This window comes from Amblyraja radiata, chromosome 5 (genome assembly GCF_010909765.2).
Source record: "Amblyraja radiata isolate CabotCenter1 chromosome 5, sAmbRad1.1.pri, whole genome shotgun sequence".
Taxonomy (NCBI): domain Eukaryota; kingdom Metazoa; phylum Chordata; class Chondrichthyes; order Rajiformes; family Rajidae; genus Amblyraja; species Amblyraja radiata.
In genome coordinates, this window is record NC_045960.1 from 20,895,481 (window position 1) to 20,922,050 (window position 26,570).

Consider the following 26,570-nt stretch of genomic DNA (forward strand, 5'->3'; position numbering starts at 1 on the left):
TCTAATGATCTGACGTTCCAAAGGTTTTATAATAAACCTATTGCCAGACCGGGGGCTTTTGCCAATTCCATTTTAGATTCTGTTTTATAGTTTCCCCCTGGATGAGAGGGGTCACTATTATTTTCTTTGATTATTAAAGAATCAGCATATTTAAATCTATGTCATGTCTGAATGCATTAATTATGTTCATTCATCCTGGTCAACTGATGCAGTGTGTGACGCATGGACTCGTATCCACGGCATGAAATCATAGAGCTTTAAAATCTTCACGTAGTCACTCACGTGACTCCGAAGTAAAATAGTAAGATTAAACGAGAATTTACCAGTTTGAGGTTTGATCTTTATTTTATGAGTTACGATGAGCGATTACATGCCCTCCGCTCCCAACCCTCATATTATAAAGATCATCTGGTAGTTCTAGTCCTCTCTAATCTTAATATGTTCAGTTCAACAACTGTTATCTGTGATTTCACACCGCTGCTTTGAAGATTGACGCGCATGCGGGCTGACGGACTTCTTCACGTAATCGCTCATCGTAACTCCTCATAAAATAAAGATCAAACTTAAAACTGGTAAGTTCTCGTTTAATCTTACTATTAAAGTGCATGTTTGCGCACTGCCTGTCGCTTTGGGGGTGCGTTTGCAAACTCCCTAGTTATTCAACGGTGTTTTTACAGAATGTTTGCCACTTTGCATGCTTGCCATTCCCAGTGTTTAATTGTACATTTACACACTCACTGCTTGTTTGGGGGTGTATTTGCACGCTGGCCACTGCTATAACTGCATTGAGTGTATTTGCACGGCCTATGTATATCTGTCTGAAGTAGCATTTGCATATTCCTTGTCTGTTAAACGATATATTCACACAGTGTCCGGGGGTGTATTTGCACGCTGCCACCTCTATAACGGTGCATTGGCTGTATTTACGCACACCCATGTCTGTCTCAGGCTATATTTGCAGTCCCTGAGTCTGGTTTTCCAATTGCACATTCCCTGTTCCATTCCATTTTTACACGCTCGCCGTCTATTTGAAGGTGAATCTGCGCGCTGTCCACTTTTATAACGGTGCATTGGCTGTATTTACGCGGCCCCTGTCTGTATGAAGTTGCACCTGCACACTCCATCTATTTGAGGTGTGTTTGCTCCCTGTCTGGCTGGGGCTGCAATGGGTGCATCTGCACACTCCCTGCCTGGGAGTGGGGATTTGCACGCCGTTGCCCATTTAAGGCAGCGCCGCCGCCCTTGCAGCCGGGGCTGGGACCAAAGATCTGCTCTATAATCTTTGGCTGGGACCGCGTCCGGGCGGGAGCAGCGGCGCCGGGACTGAGCCCCAGTTCCGCGGTTGATCCAGGCTCGGGAGCAGCTGCACCGGGAGAGGTGGCTCCGGGACCCGGACCCGCTGCAGCCCCGGACTCCCGGGTCCGGGATCAATCTGGGTGCTGACTGGGAGCAGGTTAGGGGAGCGACGGGACCGGGATTAAGTTGGGATCAGACCAGCAAAGAGACAGAGTAAGAGATCCGGGATTAAACCGGGATCGGGTCAGGAATAAGGGATCTGAGATCAGATTGGGATCGGGTCAGGAGCAAGGGATCCGGGAACAAACCCGGTTTAAACGAGCATCAGGGCCGGAGTGACAGATCTGGGATTAAATTGGGATCAGTACAAGAGCGGAGAATCCGGGATCTATTTGGAATCAGTCCAGGATCTGGACAGGAGCAACAAATCCGAGATTAAAGTGGAATCAAGACAGGAGCAATGAATCCGGGTGAAACAGGCCAGGGTCAGGATCAGGGTCAGTCCGGAATCGGGGCAACAGCGATGAATCCGGGATTAGACCAGGGTCTTTCTGAGATTAGGATAGAAGTGACAGATCCGGAGTTAAACCAGGATCAGGCTGATATCAGCACAGCAAAGGATCCCAGATCAGACCAGGATGAGTCCAGGATCAGGGCAAACGCGCCGGGTCCGGCATCAGACCGAGATGCGCCTGGAATGACGGTAAATGTGACAACTCCGGGATTAAACCAAGATCAGTACGGGATCAGCGGAGGAGCAAGCGATCCCAGATCAGACCATGAAATGTCTGGGATCAGGGTAGAAGTGACAGATCCAGGTACAGACCAGGATGAGACCGGGGCGATGCAGAGGTCAATGGTGGCGATGCCGGGCAGTACAGTATCAGTGAGGAAGGGTCCAAGACATGTCCATGAGAAGCACAAGGGCGGAGCGGAGGCGGGATGCTGCCGGGGGGAGTCAAGGTGGACGTCCAGGACCAGCAGCATGGGGGTGATAGTGGAGGTGCGGGAGAAGAGGGGCGTGCTGCGATCCGCAATCCCCACCATGCCCTTCCCTCTTGCCGTCTTCTGCCTCGTCTTAAACACCTTCCTGCCGGGAATGGGTAAGCACTTTTAAATGCACCCAATGATGTCGGGTGGACATTGGGTGGGGGTGGGCACAGGTGGCATTGGCTGTTGGGTGGATGTCTGGTATTGGGTGGGTGTTGAGCGTTTGGTATTGGGTGGACGTTGGTCAGAGGTTGAGTTGGCATCCAGCAAAAATTCTAGTGCACATTGCATTAGCAGCAACACAACACACATAGTACAGTCCAGCACAAGAACTGGCCCTTCGGCCCACAATGTCCATGCCCAACATGATGCCGTTAAACTAATCTCTTCTGCCTACACATGATCCATATCCCTCCATTCCCTGCATCTCCACCACAGGCACATAGACTCTGATAACACACTGAAACAGCAATTATAAGTTGTACTGTAAATAAAAAGACATGGCATGAGTGCAAAAAATATATAGGAAACATCCATTATAGTGCAAGAGATGGCCAAGGTGGGCGGCAGGTATCCTTGACGATACATCCAGCTTTCCTGATGCAACACACTGCAAAGATGAAGTGGATGGAAGGAAGTGGCAAGCATGATAGACTGGGTTGTATTCACCGCTCTGTGGGTTCAGGTGGTCAAGAGCTGAGCAGTTGCCACATCAGGCTGAGATGTATCCTGCCAGAACATTTTCTAAAGCACATCCTCTAGACGTTCAAGAGAATGCTCGTAGACAAGTTGAATAATTAATTCTCAGACGCCCCAGAAAGTAAACACACCTTCTTGATCACTGACTGCGGTGTGAAGGGACCAAGTTGGCTTGATACCTCTCTTCTCTCTTTCCCTATCACTTATTCTCCCTCCTCTCTCTTCCACCCCACCTCACTCCTCTCTCCCACTATCTCTTATTTTCTCTCATCCACCTCTTTCTGTTTTCACTCCCCCCCACTCACTCTCCCCCGCTCTTATGCCTCTCTCTCTCTCTCTCTTCCCTTCTTTCTCTCCCCTTCACTCATTCTCTCCTTTCTCTCTCTTACTCGCCCTCCACCTCCCCTTTTCCCCTGCTCTTGCCCCCTCTCCCTGACTCCCCCTCCTCTCTCTCTCTTTCCCTCATCGCTCTCTCCCTCCTCTTTCCTCACTTTTTTACTCTCCCTCCCCTCTCTTTCTTCCCCCTCTTATTCTCTGCCATCCCTCTCAATCTCCCTCCACCTCTCCCCCCACTCTCTCTTAATCTCCCCCCCCCCACTCTCTCTCTCTCTCTCTCTCTCTCTCTCAATCTCCCTCCTTCTCCCACTCTCTCTCTTTCTCGCCTCCCCTTTTGCCTTTTGCCCAAGTATGGTCAGTCTCAGCCGCTTGGAGAGACAAGGAATGTGAGGGAATGTCCCACAAGAGGGAGGGGGAGAGAGATCCCTGTCAGAGGCAATCTCGGCCAATGTCAAAGGCTCTAGTCGTCTCTTCAACTCAGCACATAAACGTGCCCACCACAAGCCAGTACTGCCCCAGCCCCACAAACCCCATCATTGCCTATTTAATCTGTGATTAAACAAACCGGCGGTGAGCTTCGCAATCTTTATTGTGCCTTAAAGTACAAAACTACAGTGGCTTCTCACAATTGCAACAAACCTAGGATGCAACAAGATGCAAACTCTCTGTGTAATCCCCCACCTCCACCTCTCTTCAACCTCCCCCCCCCCCCACATTCCATCAGACCGAAGAAGGGCCCCGACCCACCTACTCCAGAGACGCTGCCTGACCCGGCCGCTGAGTTACTCCAGCACTTTGGGTAAACCAGTATCTACAGTTCCTTGTATCTCGCTCCTCTCTATATCTGAATGTCTCCTTTTCATCTCCAGCCTTTGTCACTTACTCCACCCATCTTCTAACCCAGTGGTCCCCAACCTTTTTTAGTTCATGGCCCCCTTGGGCTCTTTAATTTTTCTGTGGCCCCCCCCCTGACTTTATTAGCGGAGAAAAAGTAGCCCCCTTCATTGAACCTGTGGCCCCCTAAATCCCCAAATGTTTCTGTGGCCCCCCTGAAATTTGCCATGGCCCCTTTGGGGCTGTATGGCCCCAGGTTGGGAATCAACCCTTCACTCGCTCACCTGTTTAATAGGAACCGCAGGGCCAACATTTCCACATAGAGGGTGTATAAACGAGCTGCCGGAGGAGGAAGTTGAGGCAGGTATTATAACAACATTTAAAAGACACTTGGACAGAAACATGGATAGAAAAGGATATAGGGCTAAGGGCCTAATACAGGCAGGTGGGATTACCTTAGATGGGGCATTTTGGTTAATTGAAAGATAGTCGACCATCAATCACCCGTTCACACTAGTTCTATGTTATTCCACTTTCATATCCAGTCTATACACACTAGGGACAATTTACAGAGGCAGACTAACCTACAAACTCCTGGTCAGCATGGATGGGTTGGGCCTGTTTCTGTGCGTTGAACAGTGCTGGTGGCGGGGGAGGGGAGGGGGTTCGGCCGGTTTCCCTCACCTCTCCGTGTCATTGTGCCGCAGGGACCTTCGTGTCGGCCTTCGCAGTGCTGTGTGGCGCGCTGACGGATCAACATCACCACCACGTCTGCGTGGTCTTCCTGCTCAATGTGGCGTCCGCCCTCATTCAGTTGCTCACGGCGGTGCTGATAGTTGGCTGGATCATGAGCATCTTCTGGGGCATGGACATGGTCATCCTAGCCAGTGAGTGGACCCAAAATTAGCTCTCCGTTATTCCCCACTGTGCTGTAATGGCCGCCGTTTCCCTGGCCCCCTCTGACTAAACTAAAATGGCCACCTGGTCCCATCCTCCATCCCTCCTGTTCTGAAATGGCCACTCTGTTCTAAAATGGCCACCCTGTACCCTCTCCCACCATGTCATAATGGACGTCCTTCTGCTGGCTACTCTGACTGATCTAAAATATCCACCCTATCTCTGCTTTATCCTTCTCTTGTCTTAAAATAGCTGTCCTACCTCAGGCTCTAATCTCTTCTATTCCCCCTGTTCTAAAAAGGCCGTCCTTCCCCAAACTACCCTGACTGATGTAAAATGGCCAATCTACCTTGGGTTCCTCCACTGTTCTAAAATGATACGTTGTTCCTGGTTCCCTTAACTGATACAAATGCAGGGTAAAACCTCTGTTTTACCCTGCATTTGTTTTAAAATGGCGGTCCTACCTCAGGCTCCTCTAATGTTCTAAAGTGTCCATCCTGTTCCTTACCCCAGTTGAAAATGTCCACCCTGTTCCTTCCCCTCTCTCCCCTTGTTCATAATGGCCATGCTGATACCTTCCCCCCCATCTCCCCACCATTCCAAAATGGCCACTCTGCTCCTTCCTCCACCTCCCCTCTGTTTTAAAATGCTTGTCCCATCTCTGGCCCCTGCAATGTTCTAAAAAGACCACCCAGTTCCAGGCAGACACAAAATGCAGAGAAACTCAGCGGGTGAGGCAGCATCTATGAAGAGAAGGAAATTGGCGACGTTTTGGGTTGAGACCCTTCTTCAGACAGTCTAAAACATCGCCAATTCCTTCTCTCCATAGATGCTGCCTCACCAGCTGAGACGCTCTAGCATTTTGTGTCTACCTTTGATTTAACCAGCATCTGCAGTTCTTTTTTAAACATTTCGCCCAGTTCCAGGCTCCTGATCTAAAATGGCCACCTTACCTATGCTCCCCCTACCCCCCCCCCCCCCCACCGTTATATGTTATAAAATGGCCGACCTACCCAGTCTTCCTTCATTGATCTGAAATGGCCGCGTTGTTCCTTGCTTTCTTTGCAACTCCCACGTGATAATCTGAAGTAATTTCCCCACACTTATCGCCCCCTCCCCCCTTTCCCTTCCCCCAACTTTACCAAGATGTTGAGCGCGATGGGGAAGGCAGAGGAGGTTGATGGAAGAATAGATCATTTGTGGTATTGAGTGAGGCAGGATTGAGGAGCCGAAGGTCCTGCTCCTGCCCCCGTTTCTCCACGTGCGCCAGGAGTCCGCGATGGGGGAAGTGGCGGGAAGTTCATCCTCTTGAAATCTCCCTCTCGTTTTCTATTGACAGCCTACAGAGCGCAAGAAGCAAAGGACCGTACAGAGCATCTAACCATGCTGGAGCCATTGTAGGGTCAACTACGTCACCGCCTTTCCCTGCTGCCCCTCACTGTGGAAGACCCCGAAGTTCCATATTCCTCCCCAACCTGGACAAGGCTTCAAGTAAGGTGGGCCTAGGCTGTATGGCCTCCCTATTGCCCAGCTGATCTCTCTTGGTCTCCCGGCTAACACTGCTCACCATTCCCTCGAGAAGATCGGATCCCAGGAACCTAGATACAGGTGAGCTAGGCCACTCTGGAAAATTCCAGCACCGGAAGCAATTCTGTCCTCACGGAATCTGGGATTCTCCCCCACCCCAAGACTTTTGCAACAGGATAAATAATTAAAGTGGAGCAGAAAAAAGATTCCAAAGCCCATTGCCTGTAATTCCCAAATTGCTTTTCCTGGTTCCAAACTAAGACATACGTGGGAGCAACAAAATCCATTGGGATGTACGCCTTCTTCCCAGAATAATAAAATGGTTCAGAATTAATGGAGTCCCTGGTGCAGATGGAGTGGAAGATGTGATGTTGTCTACCTGCCTCTACGGACATTTTAAGTGGAGGTTTCTTGTCCCAAAAGAGCGATTGTTCCTATCGGATGGAAGGAGAGATTAACCCAACAAAGATCAATTGAATGGTTAAACACAAAGCGATGAAGGAAGGCTACAGGTCAGGCAGCATCTCCGGAGGGAACAGGTGGAAGAAAGGTCCCGACCTGAAACGTCGCCTGTCCATTCCCTCCACAGATGCTGCTTGACCTGCTGAGTTCCTCCAACACGTTGTGTTTTGCTCAGGTTACCAGCCTCTACAGTTTCTTGTGTCTCCATTTAATGTGTGCTTGGATGAAAGGCATGGACGTACTGGTTTCTGTACTGTGGGAGTAATTTAGAACAACATTTAAAATGACATTTCGACAGGCGCATGAATAGGAAAGGTTTAGAGGGATATGGGCCAAACACGGGCAGGTGGGATTAGTATAGATGGGGCATCTTGGTCAGCATGGGCGTGATGGGCTGAAGGGCCTGTTTCCCTGCTGTATGACTCTCTGACCGAAGCTAGGAGTGGTTAGGGCAACGCAAGATGTGACGTGGAACTATGCCCGGATGTCCTCGATTGCTCAGGGAGAGCAGAGCTCCCACTCTCCAATTGAAATGTTCCAATTTCAAGTAATACACACCTCCCCCTTTTCCCGACTCCCCCACCCCACCCTGGTGCACACCTGTCCCCCACCATCCCAGTTATCCTGCTCCTTCCGCCTCCTCTGTATGCTCATCTCTCGTGTCTCTTATTTCCTTTATTCCCCTCCCTCTGTTCCCTGTCCCATCTACAGTAGTCCCACCTGTCCACATTTGGCCCATATCCCCCTAAACCTTTCCTATCCGTGTACCTGTTCTTTTATGTGTTCTTTCAAGTGACTTTTGAATGTTACTAGACCAAGGGAGTACCTGCTTCAACTTCCTCCTCTGGCAGCTTGTTCCATTAACCCACCACGCTCTGAGTGACAATGTTAAATCTGTCCTCTCTCACCTTAAACTACGTCCTCTGGTTCTTGATTCCTCCACTCTGGCTAAATTACCCGATCTATTCCCATCATGATTTTATGCACCTTTATAAGATCACCCTGCATCCTCCTGCGCTCCAGGGAATAGAGTCCCAGCCTGCCCAAACTCTCCCAATAGCTCAGACCCTCGAGTCCCAGCAACATCCTCGTAAATCGTCTCTGCACCCTTTCCAGCTTAACGACATCCTTCCCACATCCCAAAGATGGGTTATTTGGGTGAGGAAAATTAACTCTGGGAGCAGTGTGTTGGCATGGGAGAATTGATGAGCATGTGTGAGAGAGGGTCTGCTTTGGCATTAATGGAGTGTCCGATTAATGGAGTGAACAACTCCTGTGTTGGGTTAGGATAAGCCGCATCCTCAATTTGTTCTGTACACCCAACTACATCCCCCTCGAGTCATAGAACAGTACAGCACAGGAACAGGCCCTTCGGCCCTCAATGTACACTCCCAAAGAATGATGCCAAGTTCGTCCAACCTCTCTCTCCTCTAATCCAGGCAGCGTTCTGGTAAACCTCATCTGTACCCTCTCCAAAACCTCCAAATCCTTCCTGTAATGAGGCGAATAGAACTGCACACAATACTCCAAATAAAATTCAACCCTATCCATGTCAATCAGCGAATCATAAGAGCAGGAAAACAGGCCGACCAACCGACCAAACTAATCACCACCCTAATCCTTTTAAATTCTCCCCTCATTCCCATCAACTCCCCCTGGATTTGAGGACTTCGCTAAACATTCCCGTCTCTCACTGCCTCTGGATTAGTGAAATGTTTTCTATGAAATCCGTGTTTGTGCTTTCGATGTGAAATCTCCAGTTTACCACGACCTGCATTAAGGATATTAACTCCACGGAGGTGATTGTTATTGGAGTTTTTTAGCAGGGAGATTTGTTTCAATGTATCCCAATCCGTTGTAAAGTAAAAGTACAAAATGTTCTTGTAACGAATAAATATCAAAAAAGTCACCTTTGACCTGCATCACTAAATTTGTTCGGTTAGGGCGGGGCTCTGGGACATATTTCCACTCCAACCTCCATCTTTTGTCACCTCGTGCACTCGCACTATCCTACACACTAGGGACAATTTACAATTTTACAGAAGCCAATTAACCTACAATACTGCATGTCTTTGGCGTGTGGGAGGAAACCAGAGCACCCAGAGAAAACCCATGCGGTTACGGGGTGAACATACAAACTCCATATAGGCAGCAGCCATAGTCAGGATCGAACCCGGGTCTCTGGCGCTGTGAGGCAGCAACTCTACCCGCTGTGCCACTGTGCTGCACTAGAAGCACTGTAGAAAGTATCCTGACATGTTGCATCACGGCCTGGTACGGCACTTCCAATGTACAGGAACAAAAGAGGCTGCAGAGTGGTGGACAGCCCGGTCCATCACGGCATAGTCCTCCCCATCATCGACAGCATCTACACCTGCCTACATCTACACCCTAATCTGAGGAAGGACATTCTTGCCATAGAGGGAGTACAGAGAAGGTTCACCAGACTGATTCCTGGGATGTCAGGACTTTCATATGAAGAAAGACTGGATAGACTCGGCTTGTACTCGCTAGAATTTAGAAGATTGAGGGGGGATCTTATAGAAACTTACAAAATTCTTCATGGGTTGGACAGGCTAGATGCAGGAAGATTGTTCCCGATAAGTTTTAAGGACAATGGGGAAATCCTTTAGGACCGAGATGAGAAAATCATTTTTTACACAGAGAATGGTGAATCTCTGGAATTCTCTGCCACAGAATGTAGTTGAGGCCAGTTCATTGGCTATATTTAAGAGGGAGTTGGATGTGGCCCTTGTGGCTAATGGGATCAGTGGGTATGGAGAGAAAGCAGGTACAGGATACTGAGTTGGATGATCAGCCATGACCATATTGAATGGCGGTGCAGGCTCGAAGGGTCGAATGGCCTACTCCCGCACCTATTTTCTATATTTCTAAGAAGGGTCCCAACTGGAAACATCTACACATGTCCTCTAGAGACACTGCCTGACCTGCTGAGTTACTCAAGTACTTTGTGTCTTTTTGAGTATTAACCAGCTTATGTAGTTCTTTGCTTCTACATCTACTAAAGGAGCTGCCTCAAGAAGGTGGCATCTATGGTCATGGATCCCCACCAACCATGTTCCTCGATCTTGTTGAGGCTGGGCAAGAGATTGATAAGAAATGAGGTGTTTTCCCTGGAGTGGAGTTGGATGGGTGACTGTATAGAGGTTAATAAAATCACAAGGGGAATAGGTTTATTTTTGTCACGTGTGCAAAGGTACAGTGAAATTAGTTGTATTGCATGTTCAATGAGATCAGATTCTGTACATTAATACAATCAAGCTAAACTCAAGTATAGCAAAGGAGAAGATACAGAGTGCAGAATATAGTTCTCGGCATTGTAGTGCATCAGTACCATAGACAAAGTCCAATGTCCGCAATGGGGTAGAGGTGAATCGGACAGTACCCTAGCTTATGGAAGGACCGTCCAGAAATCTGAAAACAGAGGGGAAGAAGCTGTTCCTGAGTCTGGTGGTGCGCGCTTTCAAGCTTCTGTACCTTCTGCCGGACGGGAGCAGGGAGAAGGAGGTGGAATAAGGCGAATGGTTGGTCTTACCTAGGGTGGGGGAATCAAGAACCAGGTTCATAGGTTTCAGGTGAGATGGGAAGTGTTTATTGGGAATCTGAGGAGCAACTTTTTCCACACAGAGGGTGGTGAATATATGGAACGAGCTGCCATAAGAGGTAGTAGAGGCAAGTAACAATTTCAATGTTTTGTTTTTCGGTGCATATGACAATTAAACACTGTTGACTCATGGTCCTGCCTTGAACTGCGAGGTGTGTAGGAAGATGCTGCCTGTCCCGCTGAGTTACTCCAGCTTTTGATGTCTTACCTTGGGTTTAACGGCGAGGTAATCACACAATGGCCATTGTCCACCAGGTGTCTCTGCAGACCATAGCTGAGATCTGTTTAAGAAGGAACTGCAGATGCTGGAAAATCGAAGGTAGACAAAAATGCTGGAGAAACTCAGCGGGTGAGGCAGCATCAATGGAGTGAGGGAAATAGGTGAGGTTTCGGGTCGAGACCCAAGGAGAAGGTGACAACGAGACATACAATCAGTAAAATGTAAGGAGGACAGTGAAACTAGAATAGTCACCTTTCCCTCAGCTAACAATGATCCATTCTACATTTCCCTGATCATCGTGGCCCGTTCCATATACCCACCACCCTCTGTGTGAAAAAGTTGCCCCTCAGGTTGCTCGTAAACCTTTCCCCTCTCACTGCAGACCCATGACCTCTGGTTCTGATTGCCCTACTCTGGGATCCCTCTGCCTTGTTCACTCCCCTGGCCTGTCTCCATGACTGCGCCGCGGTGTCTGGTGGGGAGGACGAGGCGACACAAGAGTTTTATACAGATCAGATTTAATGCACAGTCTGTGTACAATCTTTAGTTTAGCTTAGACACATGGCATGGAAACCGACCCTTTGGCCCACCCAGTCCACACCGACCATCAATCACGTGTTCACACTAGTTCTGTTATCCCACTGTCTCATGCACTGCCTACACACTGGGGGGCAGTTTGCAGAGGGCCAATTAACCAAAAAACCGCACGTCTTTGCAATGTGGGTAGAAGCCGGAGCACCCGGAGGAAACCCACGTGGTCACAAGGAGAACTTGGAAATTCCATGCCTTTGCCTGTGGGAGTAGGCACCCAACCTGTGGGAATAAGGCTCAGCCAGTATTAATAGAGCCCGGCCTGTGGGATTAGGGCCGGGAGAATCGCATACGGAGGTTCACTCCCCGTTGATCATGCCCGTTCCCGGCTCCGTGCTCGGGGAGGGACTGAGCCATTTCTGGAGGGTTCTGTGCTGGGCCAGGCCGGGCCTGGCAGTACTGGCTCAGTCCTGAGCATCCAGCATGTGGGCCAGGATGGAGATGAGGTTGTCCAACCCCAACAGGTAGCCGTCCTCCCGGTTGCCCTCCACCCACGGCTGGCGGTGGGTCAGGGTTTGGCCGGCCGGCAGAGGTGTGGTCTTCCCAAAATCTATCATCCAAACCTTGGCCTGGTCACTGTCGTGGACAAAGAGGAGGGAGCTCCCGATCACCTGGGGGAGGGGGAGACAGGGAGAGGGAGGGAGAGAGGAAGGGGGAGAGAGAGGTCACATGTGAGTGCACCGGCCGGCAGCTGCAGGCGTGTTGTGCTTGCGGGGGTAGTGGCGACCTTCCGTCTATCCACACGCATGACCTTGTGTGTCCACGTGTTAACGTTCTGTACGTCCACACGTGTGTTTCTGTGCGTGTGATTGTAATTCTGGAACTCTTGAGTATAGTCACATGTGTATCTCCCTGTGCACACATGACTATATGTGTGCGTGTGTGTGACGCTGTATGTTCATATCTGTGCATTCATACGTGTGACTGAGTGTCATTGCATGTAACATTGTGGTCATGTGTGTGTGTGTGACTGCTTCAGCCACACATTTATTTTATCTCTATGTCTATCAGCGCACGTGTCCCTGCGTGTGTGACCATAGTTCAGTTTAGTTCAGAGATACAGCGTGGGAACGGGCCCTTCAGCCCACTGAGACCACACACAGTCCAGCGATCATCCCGTACACTAAAACTATCCGACACACTAGGGGCAATTTACAATCTTACTGAAGCCAATTAACCTACAAACCTGTGCAGGTATGTCTTTGGAGTGAGGGAGGAAACGGGAGCACCCGGAGAAAACCCACGCGGTCACAGGTAGAATCCTCTGATTAGGATTGAACCCGGATCTCTGGCGCTGTGAGGCAGCAGCTCTACTGCTGCATCACCTTGACGCCCTGCCCTGCCCACTGCCTTGCCACCCTACCCTGCCAACTGCACGACCACACGCGTGTCTCCGTGTGCATTTGTAGGTGTCTCCGTGTGCATTTGCAGGTGTCACTGTGCAGATTGCGTGTTTGACTCTGTGGGTGCGTGTGAAGCAGTGCCTGTCGATGAGGCAGCGTTGCGTGTCATGTCGCGTCATGCGTGTGACGGACTCACCTCGTGTGTCTGGAAGAAAGGCGAACGCTCCAGCACGTCACGCATCAGAGTCAGACGCTCCCGGTAACGGCCCTGCAACACACCGCAGGTCAGTGGGGTCAGGGGGACTAGATGGGGAGGGGTTGGTGGGGGGTCAGCAGAGGTCAGCGAGGATCGACACGCTAGCAGACATCTCTACGTGTGTCCCACACTCCCTCACTCACTCTCCCTCTATTCCTCACCTCTGCCTTCACTGGAGACCCGCACACCCTCCCCGTCCCACGCACTCCCCCAGCCCCTCACCATCCACACACTCCCCCAGCCCCTCACCATTCACACACTCCCCCAGCCCCTCACACACTCCCCCAGCCCCTCACCATCCCACACACTCCCCCAGCCCCTCCCCATCCCACGCACTCCCCAAGCCCCTCACCATTCACACACTCCCCCAGCCCCTCCCCATCCCACACACTCCCCCAGCCCCTCACCATTCACACACTCCCCCAGCCCCTCACCATTCACACACTCCCCCAGCCCCTCCCCATCCCACGCACTCCCCCAGCCCCTCACCATTCACACACTCCCCCAGCATCCCACACACTCCCCAAGCCCCTCACCATTCACACACTCCCCCAGCCCCTCACCATTCACACACTCCCCCTCTCCCCACCCCATCACTACCATCCCCTCCCCTACCCCCTCGCCTCCTTCTCCCCCACCCCTCCACTGCCCACCATTTCCCCAACCTCCTCCCCTCCATCCACCACCCCTCTCCTCTCCTCCACTCACCAGCACCACCTTGCTCCGTCGGCTGAACTCCCAGAATACCTCCATCACCTGCCCCTGAGTCTTGGTCCGCTTGAAGTCACGGTTCACACTCCCGTCCTCGTTCTGCAGGAGAGGTCACGAGTCAGCGGCTGCAGTGCCATCTTCCACCGCGGTCCCCGTGCTGTTACCCCCTCCCCGTCCAAGCATCCCAGATTACACCCCCCCCAGCCCCTCACCCACACACCAGGGACATTCACACGGCCACAGTTACCCAGGTCTTTGAGTTCAGAGATTCAGAAACAGGCCCTTCGGCCCAACATGTCCCATCTACACTACTCCCACCTGCCTGTGTTTGGCCCATATCCCTCTAAACTTTTCCTATCTATGTATATAAATGTATTTTAAATGCTGTTATAGTACCTACCACAACTACATCCTCTGACAGCTCGTTCTATATATCCATCACCCTTTGTGTGAAAAAGTGACGCCTCTGGTTCCCATTAAATCTTTCCCCCCTCACCTTAAACCTTTGGTTCTTTATTCCCCTACTCGGGTGCATTCACTTTATCTATTCCCCTCATGATTTTGTAAGATCACCTCTGTAAGATCACCCTTCAGCCTCCTGCGCTTCAGGAAATAGTGTCCTTGCCCAACCTCTCCCTATAGCTCAGGCCCTCGTGTCCTCACAAATCCTCAGTGCATCCTTTCCAGCTTTAATGAAATCCTTCCTATAGCAGGGTGATCACAATACTCCAAATACGGCCTCACAAACGTCTTGTACAACTCTGACATAACCTCCCAACATCTATACTCAATAACCTTTTGGCCAAAGTGCCGTGTTTGTCTGGCTTGTATGGAGAGGTGAGGCAGAGGCTCTATCCATTGTGCCACCCATCTCATGGGGAGACACCCACTCCAGCTGGTACAGAGGTTACATTACTGGGTTAGTTACCCTCCCTCCGTCCCCTCTCCTCCCCTCTTCCTCTCCCCACTCCTCCCTATCTCGCCCATTTCCGCCTCCATCTCCCACTCCTCTCACCCTCCCTCTCCCCTCTCCCTCGCCACCCCCTCACCTCCCCCTCTGGCATCCTCCCTCCTCCTCCCTCTCTCTCCTCCTTCATCTTCCACTCTTCCCACCCTCTCCCTCCCGCCTCCCTTGCTGCTCCTACCTTGATGCCCTCGATGCGGAATCCCAGGGATGCGCTGGAGCTGCAGTGTTCGCGCCACTGCATGTAGCGGGGCTTGAGTACAGCGTGCAGTGTGTGCTCGTGTGGGGTGGGGGCCGCTGGGTCCACCTCCACCATCTTCAGGTACATGTCCCTCCGCAGACTGGGCTGAGCCCGCGCCCGGCCCAGCTCCTCCTCCAAGTACGTCCTGGTGTAGGGAGAGACACTGTCACCCCCTCTGCACCACACTCCCCCAGCCTCACCCCGTCACCCCCCTCCCCGTCCCTAGCGTTTAGGATAGTGCAGGGTAGAGCTAGTGTGCGGGATGAGAGCTGGTCAGTGTGGGCTGAAGGGCCTGTTTCTGCGTTGTATCCCTAAACTAAACTAAAGGTAAGTCTGGGGGGGGGGGGGTGGGAGAGTCAGAGACGCCATCATCCCATCCCACCCCCGGTGTCTGGGGATGTGGTGTTGGGGTGCTCACGATTTCAGGGGGTCCCGGGGTCTGGCGGGGTTTTGGGATCGGGGGGGTCTGAGATCCAGGGTCTAGGGGTCCCATGCATGAGCCCTATGTCTCAGGGTCTAGTATCTAGGGGCTGATCTCACCTGACACCCATCTTGCAATCCATGACGCTAGGCCGGAGGAAGGGAGCGAGTAGATCGTCCATGCGGATGAAGCGGAGTCCTGCCCGCTCCAGCGGCCCGTGGTACTCGGGCACGAAGGGTCGCAGCACGTCGCCCATCAGCCGCTGCAGGCAGTGCTCCTCACACACACTGTGTCGCTTCAACACCACACCTGCACCCCCAGGCTCAAAGCTGCCTGCAAGGGGGGGGGGGGGGACGGGGGAAGGTGTGTGACTCAGGTAGGGGGGCAGCAGTGATCACAACTTCCCCATCCTCCCGCACTCTCCCCGCCCCCTCCCCAACCCCCTCCATCTCCGTCCACCCTCCTCACCCTCCGCCGCCCCTTTCCCAATCCCCCTCCTCATCCTCTCTCCGACCCCACTCTCCCCTCCCTCCCACCACCTGCCGACCATCGAGATCCTGTCCCATCCCTCAAGCCCTCCCTCCCATTCTAGCGGTATCCCTCTCCCAGCCCATTCCCCGATCTCCCAGCCCATTCCCCGATCTCCCAGCCCATTCCCCGATCTCCCAGCCCATTCCCCGATCTCCCAGCCCATTCCCCGATCTCCCAGCCCATTCTCCCGGTCCCGCTCGTCCCTACCTGCGTGTCCTGCCAGCTGGATCCATGGATACCGCTTCTTGAAGGACATCACAAAGGGAGACCAGTGCACCATGTTTTTGATCTTCCTCCACGATTTACTCTGGACCAGAGAGAGAGGGGGTAACTAGGACTGTTCCAAGAGGATAAGCGCAAGGAACTGCAAATGCTGGTTTATACGCAAAAGGACACAAAGTGCTGGAATAAGAGCGAGTCAGGCGGCATCTCTGGAGAATGGTCCTGATTTAAACATCACCTAACAATATTCTCCAGAGATGCTGCCTGACCTGCTGAGTTACTCCAGCATTTTGTATTCTTTACAAAACTCTGTGCGCTCACCCTGTCTGTTCCCTTCATGAATTTGTACACCCCTCAGCCTCCTGCAATCCAAGGAATAAAGTCCTAGCCTGCCCAACCTCTCCCTTGACTCCTGGCAACATCCCCGTCTATCTTCTCTGCACTCTCCTGTTTAATGACATCCTACCTCTAGCAAAAGGCTGATGGTTGTTGGGAGGAAGCTGTTCTTGAACCTGGTGTTCACAGTTTTCAGACTCCTCTACCTTCTTCCCGATGGTAGCAGTGAGTTGGGAACGTGGCCAGGGTGGTGTGAGTCTTTGAACGAAACACACTCACAGATATTCATGTGTGCGCTCACACACAAAGCCCACATATACAATCCCTCGGACTCTCACACAATTACTCGCCAAAGCCCACCTGCCCACTGTAGAGCTGCGGCCTCACAGCACCAGAGGCCCGGGCTTGATCCTGACTCCGGGTACTGCTGTCTATGTGGAGTTTGCACGTTCTCCCTGTGACCGCGTGGGTTTCCTCCGGCTTCCTCCCACATCCCGAAGACGTGGGGGATTGAAGGCTAAATGGTTGTTGGCGTGTTGGCGAGGGGAAGAATCCGACGGGCATTTGGGTACGGACCCCGCGGGCCGAAAGACCTGAATCCTGCTGTATCTTTCATTCACCCATACATACACATCACACACGCATGTGCCTACATTCGCACACACACAAGTGTACGCACTCCAACATACTCTGCACACCACACTCACTCACTCAAACACACACACACGCACAAAGGGTGCACTCCGATGCAGAGATTTACGAGACAGGTAGCTGGGAGGGAAAGTGTTTGGCCCATTGAGTGGGAGATGTTTGGACTGTAGAGAGTGGGTCACGGTGACCCAGTCCCCCAACTCTCTGCCCACACAAACCAGCAGGCAGGCAGGCGGGCGGGCAGTTAGAGGGTGTGACGGACAGGAGCAGTGCAGGATGAGAGGCTGTGGCCTCTCCTGCCCGGGGGAGGAGGGCACGGTGAGGGAGATTTAATATGTGGCGCTACAACTACAGAGTTTAATGGTGTGACACTGATTCAGCAGGGAGGGGTTTTTAGGCCTGAGGCACGGAGTGAAAGCAATCTGTGCACGCTGTGATCTGGAACACACCATGAGAAGCAGAGACACAGACTCAGCACGGAAACAGGCCGTCGGCCCAACATGTCCATGGCCACCAACATGTCCCATCTACACTACTCTCACCTGCCCCTGTTTGGCCCATGTCCCTCTGACCCTTTCCCATCCCATGTCCAAGTGCCTTGTACATATTTTATATGGTACCTGCCTCAACTACCTCCTCTGGCATTTCCATGAGAATTTTCAGCAGGGTCTAGGATAGGGAAGGATTTAGACAGGACAATTAGGGAGCCTTGGACAGGTACGTGGATAGGAAAAGTTTAGAGGTATATGGGGCAAGCAGGACTGGTGGATGGGCATTTTGGTCGGCATGGGCGGGTTGGACTAAAGAGCCTGTTTCCATGCTGTATGACTGATTCTTTGTCAAAGGATTGAGGGAGCAGGAGGTGAGGGGGGGGGGGAGGGAAGGAGAAGGAGGTAGAGAGAGGGAAAGGATTGAGGGAGAGGGAGGGAAAGGGATGAGGGAGGGTGAAGGAGATAGAGGATTGAGGACGAGGGAGGGAGAATGAAGGTAATGGAGGGGGAAGGGGGGGGGGGTGAGGGAGACAGAGAGGAAGAGAAAAAGGATAGGGAGGGTGGATATGAGAGGGAGGATGAGGTCAAGGAGGGTCAAGGGTCAGGATGGGGAGCAGGACGGGTGAGGTCTGGGGTCAGAGTGCTGGGTTGTGACCCAGTCCAGCACTTCCTGCTGTAATTCCTGGCTCTGTCTCTCCGGAATTCCTGAGCTTGGGTTATTTTTATCCCTAGACTTGGGCCAGCTGGGTGACGGGGAGGGGAGCAGGGTTGGTGAGCGAGGGAGTACGGATGGGAGGGGGAGGGGGCGCAGTTTAATAGCCCATGGTTATCTCACACGTGAGCTCCACTGCCCCAGTCTCCCTGCTGTGGGAGCCCCCACTTATTACGCAGTTCCCCTTAACAACAGCCCAGCGCTGACAAGATCCATTAACCCTTTGCTGCCCATTCTCCTCGCTCTTCTCACCCTGCTTGCAAGCAGCCTGGATTCGGGGGAGTTTGCTAAAAAGAGAGAGGGAGACTATGGTACATGTGTGTCTGTGTGAGGATGTGTGCGTTTGTTCGTATGCCTGTGTATGAGAGAGGGAGAGAGAGAGAGAGAGAATGTACATGTGTGTTTGTGTGAGAGTGTGTATATCTGTTTGGGCAAGTGTCTATAGAACATAGAACAGTACAGCACAGCACAGCAACAGGCCCTTCGGCCCACAAACTTGATGCCAGATTAAACTAATCTCTGTTTGCAACGTGATCTACATCCCTCCATTCTGCTGGTATGGTCCTATGGTGGGCCTGGCCCCATAGCAGAAGTGTCCACGTCGCAGGGCTGGGAACTGGAAGTATCCTGAGCTAATTCTGCTACCACCAGCATCGACTGTGACAAGTGATGGCCCCCACTGATTGTCGCCGGAAGCTTGCTGGACGATGACAGCGATTTGTAACAAGATGGACACGAAAAGAAGATGGTGGGCACTTGTGGGTCTTTGTGACCTTGGTGTGTCTGTGTGAATGTGTCAGTGTGTTGGTGTGTATGTGTGCACGACAGCCTGTGGTTGCGTCATTGTGGGTCCTCTCCAGGTCCAGGAGCAGGGTCACAGTCAGCCCCGGGGTTAGGGTGAGGGTCAGGGTCATTGTCAGGGTGAGGTTCAGGGGCCATTGTGAGGGTCAGGGGTCATTGTCAGGGCGAGCGTCAGGTCCAGGGTGATTGTGAGGGTGTGTGGGGTATATGTGGGTGAGTGTGAGGATGTGTGAGGGTCAATGTGAGTGTGAGAGTCAGCGTGGGGGTGTTTGCGGGTGAGTGTGCGGGTGAGTGTGAGTGCACACGCTCATATCTCAGCAGCCTTCCTTGGGTAGCTGGGAGGGGTCCAGGTCAGTTTGAATGCGAGTGTGAGTGCAGGGCTCAAACCTCAGCAGCCTGCCTGGCAGACAGTGAGGGGGAGAGGTGAGGAACAGTGTGAGGGTGAGTGTGGGGGTGAGTGAGAGTGCGCAGGGCTCATGCCTCAGCACCCTCCATGGGAGAGAGTGAGGGGGAGGAGCAGCCGCTGGCAATGTGCATTGAAACTGGAGCTGCTGAGAGATTTAATCTCATCAAAGAGGGCGCGGGGAAGCAACTCGTTAAAGGTCAGGCAAGATGGAACAGGTCCCGGGACCAGGCAACAAGTGACAGGCCCCCAGGATCACACAAGGCTGCCAAGTCACAAACAAGAGCACACAAAGCTGGGAACTCGCTGCGGGTTGGGCAGTGCCTGACAGGGAGAACCGCAGCCCACGCTGCAGGCACGGGACTCTACGTTAGAAAGGGGTCGCAGGGGGTGGGGAGAGGTTTAAGTTTGAGTTTATTTTATTGTCACGTGTACCAAGGTACAGTGAAAGCCTTTTGTTGCGTGCTAACCAGTCAGAAGAAAGACTGTACATGATTACAATCGATCCACCCACCGTGTACAGATACAGGATGAAAGGAATAATGTGAATAGCGTTTAGTCAGGACCGGATTTAGATGAAGAGAGGCCCTAAGCTATTTCACTTGTGAGGCCCCCCCACTCCCAATCCCCCACCCCCACGACTAGAGGACCATGACCACCCGACAGTGACAGTGTGACACTTTTAGTCGCATGCACTTGTTAAGCACACATTTTGATTATTTTCCTATCTACCATAAAGATATAACGTCTATAATAGACATTAATTATATTTCTATGAATCTACAGACCTTGGTTCACCAAAATTGTTCCCAATTGGGCCCCGCACCTCCTAAGGCCGGCCCTGGGTGAGGCCTCTGCTGAGCAAAGATCATAGAGCGGTTCGGTATCTGAGAGGGGGAGGTCAGGTGAACACATGGCAGGGATGGAGGTTGGGGCCAGAGGAAGGCAGGTGAGTGGACTGAGGCCAAGGCGATGTCTGGTGGAGGGGTGGTGGGTGGTCAGAGGGTAGGGGGGTATGAGGACTGTAGTGTGGGTGGGGAAGAGCTGGGGTCACATGGTTTGAGGGGAATGGGGAAGACCCAGTGGAATAGCCACTGAGATTACCAGGGTTGGTGGACTAGCACTAGGACCCAGCGCAGTCAAACCCAGGGGAGTGGGAGTCTGCAGCGTGGAAACTTCAGGCCCGGTGCTGAGTCCAGGCTGCAGGTAAGGCGACGGCTGCGGGCTGCTGGAAGGCGGCGGAGTGGCCAGGGTCAGCGGGCAAAGAGTAGGAGGTCCTGGTGCGCGGATGGTCAGTGGGGCAGCGAGGTTCGACGGGTCTGGTGAGGCAGCGAGGTGAGTAGGCCCCCCTAGATCTCGAGGCCCTAAGCTTAAGCTTGTCTAGCTTATACGTAAATCCGGTAAATGCGTTTAGTGCAAGATGACATCCAGTAAAGTCCAATCAAAGTACATTAGAGGGTCTCCATTGAGGTAGATAGTAGCTCAGGACCGCTCTCTAGTTGCTGGTAGGATGGTTCAGTTGCCTGATAACCTCAACAACTCTCACCAACTTCTACAGATGCGCCTTAGGAAAGCAGTTTATCGGGATGCATCACAGCATGGTTTAGGAAAAGCTCCATCCAAGACCACAACAAATTGCAGTGAATTGTGGACGCAGCCCAGATCATCAAACAAACCAACCTCCCTTCCATTGACTCCATTTATACCTCATGCTGCCTCGGCAAGGCCAGCAGCACAATCAAGGACGAATCACTCCCTGGCCACTCCCTCTCCTCCCCTCTCCTCCCCTCTCCCATTTCGACAGAAGGTATGGAAGCATGAAAATGCACACCTTTGGATTCAGGGACAGTCTCTTACCAGCTGTTATCTGCCAATTGAACCATCCTACCAACAACCAGAGAGCAGTCCTGAACTACTATCTACCTCATTGGTGATCCTCAGCCTATCTTTGATCAGACTTGCTGGCTTTCCCTAAACGTAATTCTCTTCTCCTGTATCTGTACACTATTAATAGCTCGATTGTAATCATGTATTGTCTTCCCGCTGACTGGTTAGCACGCAACAAAAGCTTTTCACTGGACCTCGGTACATTTGACAATAAACTAAACTGAACCCAACTGTTAACAGCTGGGAAGAAGCTATCCCTGAATCTGGAGACATTCACACTTTCACACTTCTGCACCTCTTGCCTGATGGGAGAGGGGAGAAGAGGGAGTGAGCGGGGCTGAGACTTGTCCTTGATTTATGCTGCTGGCCTTGCCGAGGAAGGAGGAGGGATGGCCCCGGGAGTGGGGCCGTGGTCCACCTCTTAATCATTCCTAGACTGGAAGTTTAACTGCAGGAATGGGGATGTTATCCCACTTTCCCATCCACTCCCTACACACTAGGGACAATTTACAGTGGCCAATTAACATACAAACCCGCACATCTTTGGGACGTGGGAGGAAAGCGGAGCACCTGGAGAAAACCCACGCGGTCACAGGGAGAACGTGCAAACTCCACACATAGACAGCACCCGAGGTCAGGATCAAACCCGTGTCTCTGGCCCTGTGAGGCAGCAGTGCCAACCACATTCTTAGTCATCTGAGTATCCTTAACCCTCCCCTGGGTCTGTGAGTGTAAATAGTGGTCACCTTGTCATTCGCCTCTCCCGGGACCCACTCCCCAACTGCGGGCGGCACGGTGGCGAGACGGTAGAGTTGCTACCTTGCAGCGCCTGAGACCCGGGTTTGATCATGACTATGGGTGTTGTCTGTGCGGAGTTTGTACGTTCTCCCTGTGACTGCGTGGGTTTTCTCCGGGTTCCCCGCTTTCTTCCGACACTCCAAAGACTTGCCAGTTTGTCGGTAAACTTCGCTTCGGTAAAAATTGTAAATTGTCCTTGGTGTGTAGGATAGTGTTAGTGTATGGGGATTGCTGGTTGGTACGGACTCGGTGGGCCGAAGGGCCTGATTTCGCACTGTATCTCTAAACTAAACTAAACTAAACTAAACTCATGCCGCTTGCAATCCCAAAGCTGGATTCCAGGAATGCCAAGGCGATGGAATTCTCTCCAAGCAGGAATTCCTCTGTGGTTTCTGTTTCCCTTCTCGTCAGTGATAAGATGTGGACTAGAACTTGCAACCACATTCTGTGAGAATCCTGGTCTGTGTTGATCCTGATCATGGGGCATCCGTTCTCTCTCCATCCCTCTCCCACCTGACCTGCAGATTAACGTCTCCCTCACTCACTCTATGTCAGCACCACTTCAGGAAGCAAAGCAGTACGCATACCCCGCCATACACCGAATGGCACCAAAGTTGAGATGTTTCAAATTCTTAGGAATAAATATCTACATACGACTAGCAGTTTGTCCAGCTACATCGAAGCATTGGTCAAGAAAGCACACCATCGCCTCTACATCCTTAAAAAGCTTTGGACGTTTGTCATGTCCCCAACAAACCTCACCAACTTCTACAGATGCGCTGTAAAAAGCATTTTATCGGGATCACAGCATGGTTTGGGAACAACTCCATCCAAGACCACAATCAATTACATTAGTTGTGGATGTAGCCTAGGCCCTAGGCCATCACGCAAACCAACCTCCCTTCAATGGACTTCATCTACACTTCAAGTTGCCTCGGCAAGGCCAGCAGCATAATCAAGAACCAGCTTCACCCCGGGCACTCCCTCTTCTCCCCTCTCCCATCGGGCAAGATGTACAGAATATATCCAGATTCAGGAACAGTTTCTTCCCAGCTGTTACCTGGCAACTAAACCGTTCTTTCTCCAGTTTGAGTGCGGTCCTGACCTCCCATCAACCTTTACACTGTCTTTAATCGGGCGTTATCATGCACTTAATCTTATACTCATTATCCTATATGTGTGCACTGTGGACAACTTGATTGTAACCAAAGTATTTTCTTTGGCTGGATGGCACAGAATAAAAAACTTTTCACTGTACACGTGACAATAATAATCAACTAAAGCAAACTAAACCTAACTCGATTTCTTCCTCTCCTGGCCCTGATCTGAAGCACTGACCCTGTTGTTATCCTTCCGCTGATGTCAACACAGGAAGGGTCGGAGGGATATGGATCACGTGCAGCCAGATTAGATTAGTTTAACAGCTTCATATTCGGCACGGACATTGTGGGCCGAAGGGCCTGTTCCTATTCTGTTCTGTTCAGCTAGAGTGCAGTCCTGACCTATTTACCTCATTGGAGACATTTGAACTGTCTCTATTTGGACTTCGTTGTTATATCTTTGCACAAGATGATGTACCATTTATCCTTTATCTGTGGACGGCTTGATTATAATAATGTATAGAATTTTCTCCGACTGGACAGCACACAAACAAAAGCTTTTCACTGTACCTTTCCATGTGACAATAACAAATTAAACTAAACTAAATGTTCTTTGACTGCTGATTTACAAGTAAAATACACAGAGTGCTGGAGTAACTCAGCGGGTCAGGCAGCATCTCTGACTGACTGAGACAGAGGTCTACGTGCACCTCCTCTAATCTCATGCACTGTATCCGGGATGCTTAATGTGGGCTCCTGCACATCGGCGAGACCAAGCGTAGGCTCGGCGATTATTTGGCCAAACATTTACGCTCGGTCCAGTTTCAGTTCAGTTTCGGTTATTGTCACGTGTACCGAGGTACAGTGAAAAGCTTTTGTTGCGTGCTAACCAGTCAGCGGAAAGCCAATACATGATTAGGAAAAATAATACATCACATCCGCCAAGGCCTGCTGGATCTCCCGGTTGCTAACCATTTCACCTCCCCCTTCCCATACTGTGACCTTTCTGTCCTAGGCCTCCTCCATTGCCCTCTCACCCCATGGCTTTGCCCTCTCACCCATCTTTGACATTTCCACACTGGGAGGAAGGTTCTGATTGTCTACACCATTTATGCCTCTCATAATATTATATATTTCTATCAGGTCCCCTCAACTTCCTACACTCCAGAGAAAACAATCCAAGTCTGTCCAACCTCTGCCTGTAGCTAATCCCCTCTAATTCAGGCAACTTTCTAGTAAAAAAAGGACACAAAGCACTGGAGTAACTCAGCGGGTTAGACGGCATATTTGGTGCCCATGGATAGGCAACGTTTTTGGTTGGATACTTCTTCAGACTTGAACTCAGATCTTGAACCGAAACGTCACATATCCATGTTCTCCAGAGATGCTCTGAAGTGTTCATAGGTTATAGGAGCAGAATTCGGCCATTCGGCCCATCATATCCACTCCGCCATTCAATCATGGCTGATCTATCTTTCCCTCTTAACCCTAATCTCCTGCCTTTGCACCATAACCCCTGACACCCGTAACAATCATGAATCTATCTAATCTGTGTGTCTAATCAAATCTAATCAAGATGCTGCCTGACCCACTGAGTTCCTCCAGCAGTTTGTGTCTTATTCTGGTGCACCAGCAGCTGTGGTTCCTTGTGTCAGCATTCTGGTGAACCTCTTCTCTCCCTCTCCAAAGCCTTCACTCCAAGCCTCTGCGGAGGGCCTCTGACTAGATGCTAGTGGCCGAGGGAGGCCCTGCTGTCGAGAGGAGAATTTCCTCAAAGCAAGAGAGGCTGTGTGACTCAGAGCTGACGTGTGGTAAACAGAATTACTCAAGAGAGGGACTTCCTCACGTCGGTGTCAGTGTAAACAGTGGTCACGTGGCCGTGTGCAGTAGTGGAGGGACACTCTCGGGTGAACAGGAAGAGCCGTCGCAGAGTGCGGAAGTGGTGGCAGCTTATTCCCTCTCAGAAAATAACCTATTTCCTTTCACCAGAGATGCTGCCTGACCCGCTGAGTTACTCCAACCTCTGCCTGTAGCTAATCCCCTCTAATTCAGGCAACTTTCTAGTAAAAAAAAGGGCACAAAGCACCTATCCGTGTTCTCCAGAGATGCTGCTTGACACGCTGAATAACTCCAGTACTTTGTGTCTATTTCTGTAAACCAGCATCTGCAGTTCCTTGTTTCTCTCTTTGGTTAGCTGGACGGGAGCAGGGAGAAGAGGGAATGACCGGGGTGGGACAAGTCATTGATTATGTCGGCTGCTTTCCCGAGGCAGCGTGAAGTGTAGATGGAGTCGATGGTGGGGAGTCTGGACTGGGCTACATCCACAACTCTCTGCAGTTTCTTGTGGTCTTGGGCAGAGCTGTGATGCAACCCGACAGTGTGCGAAACTGTGATGTTTCGGTTGAATTTGTAACTGACCTGACTGAGTGTTGGTGAGACAAACTGGGTCTGCGCTCAATGCTACTGAGAGAGGTTGTCCAACAAACTCTTGTTCACCCAACATCCATGATGCAGCTTCGTATGACTTTGGCCATTTGTAGTATATGTGCAGTTCTGGTTGTCCCATTACAGGAAAGAAGTGAAAGCTTTGGAAAGGGTGCAGAGGCGGTTTGCCAGAATGCTGCCTGAATTAGGGGGATTCAGCTACAGGGAGAGGCTGGACAGACTTGGATTGTTTTCTCTAGAACACCAGAGGTTGAGGGAAGATTTTATAGAAGTATATAAAATTATGAGAGGCATAGATAGGGTAGACAGTCGGAATCTTTTTCCAAGGATGAAGATATCTCACACAAGAGGGCATCACTTTTGTGTGAGAGGGGCAGAGTTTAAAAATGTGTGGGGCAAGAATGGTGGGTGCCTGGAACATGCTGCCAGAGGTGTTAGTGGAGGCTGCAGATGCGATAGTGCAGTTTAAGAGGCTTTTACAGATACGCATGATATGCAGCGAATGGAGGGATATGGATCACGTGCAGGCAGAGGAGATTAGTTTAAGTTGGCATCATGTTGAGCAAGGTCAATGTGGGCCAAAGGGCCTGATCCTGTGCAGCACTGTTCTATGTTATCCATCTGGTGACCCAACAACTCTGTGCATCTCTGAAGAGCAGCCACTGTGGCAATAACACCACTGCACCCAGCACAGTGTTTCCGACAGCCAACAGACTGGTGAACAATCAGCGCAGTAGGAATGTTTAACAATAAACTGGAAAAACTGCAGAGAGGGGCTGA

The 26,570-nt window shown here is 51.3% G+C and overlaps 2 protein-coding genes across 5 annotated transcripts in view; one reads left to right on the forward strand and one right to left on the reverse strand.

Annotated features, from left to right (window-relative positions):
- The first annotated feature begins 1,250 nt into the window (after positions 1-1,250).
- On the forward strand, positions 1,251-8,950 carry stum (stum, mechanosensory transduction mediator homolog). Its single transcript, XM_033020700.1, has 3 exons — positions 1,251-2,399; positions 4,863-5,042; positions 6,392-8,950. The coding sequence occupies exons 1-3, from the start codon at positions 1,757-1,759 to the stop codon at positions 6,451-6,453; spliced, it is 885 nt and encodes a 294-aa protein (XP_032876591.1). The 5' UTR covers positions 1,251-1,756; the 3' UTR covers positions 6,454-8,950.
- Positions 8,951-11,387: 2,437 nt separating this feature from the next.
- Positions 11,388-26,570, reverse strand: part of LOC116973055 (inositol-trisphosphate 3-kinase B-like) — a 29,156-nt gene continuing 13,973 nt past the window's right edge. For all 4 annotated transcript variants that reach the window (XM_033020702.1, XM_033020704.1, XM_033020701.1 and 1 more), the window contains exons 4-9: positions 16,152-16,251; positions 15,533-15,746; positions 14,933-15,137; positions 13,785-13,886; positions 13,017-13,088; positions 11,388-12,088 (exon numbers count right to left, since the gene is read on the reverse strand). In XM_033020702.1, the coding sequence (XP_032876593.1) occupies positions 11,882-12,088; positions 13,017-13,088; positions 13,785-13,886; positions 14,933-15,137; positions 15,533-15,746; positions 16,152-16,251 (900 nt within the window). In that variant the 3' untranslated portion in view covers positions 11,388-11,881. The remainder of the gene's footprint in view (positions 12,089-13,016; positions 13,089-13,784; positions 13,887-14,932; positions 15,138-15,532; positions 15,747-16,151; positions 16,252-26,570) is intronic.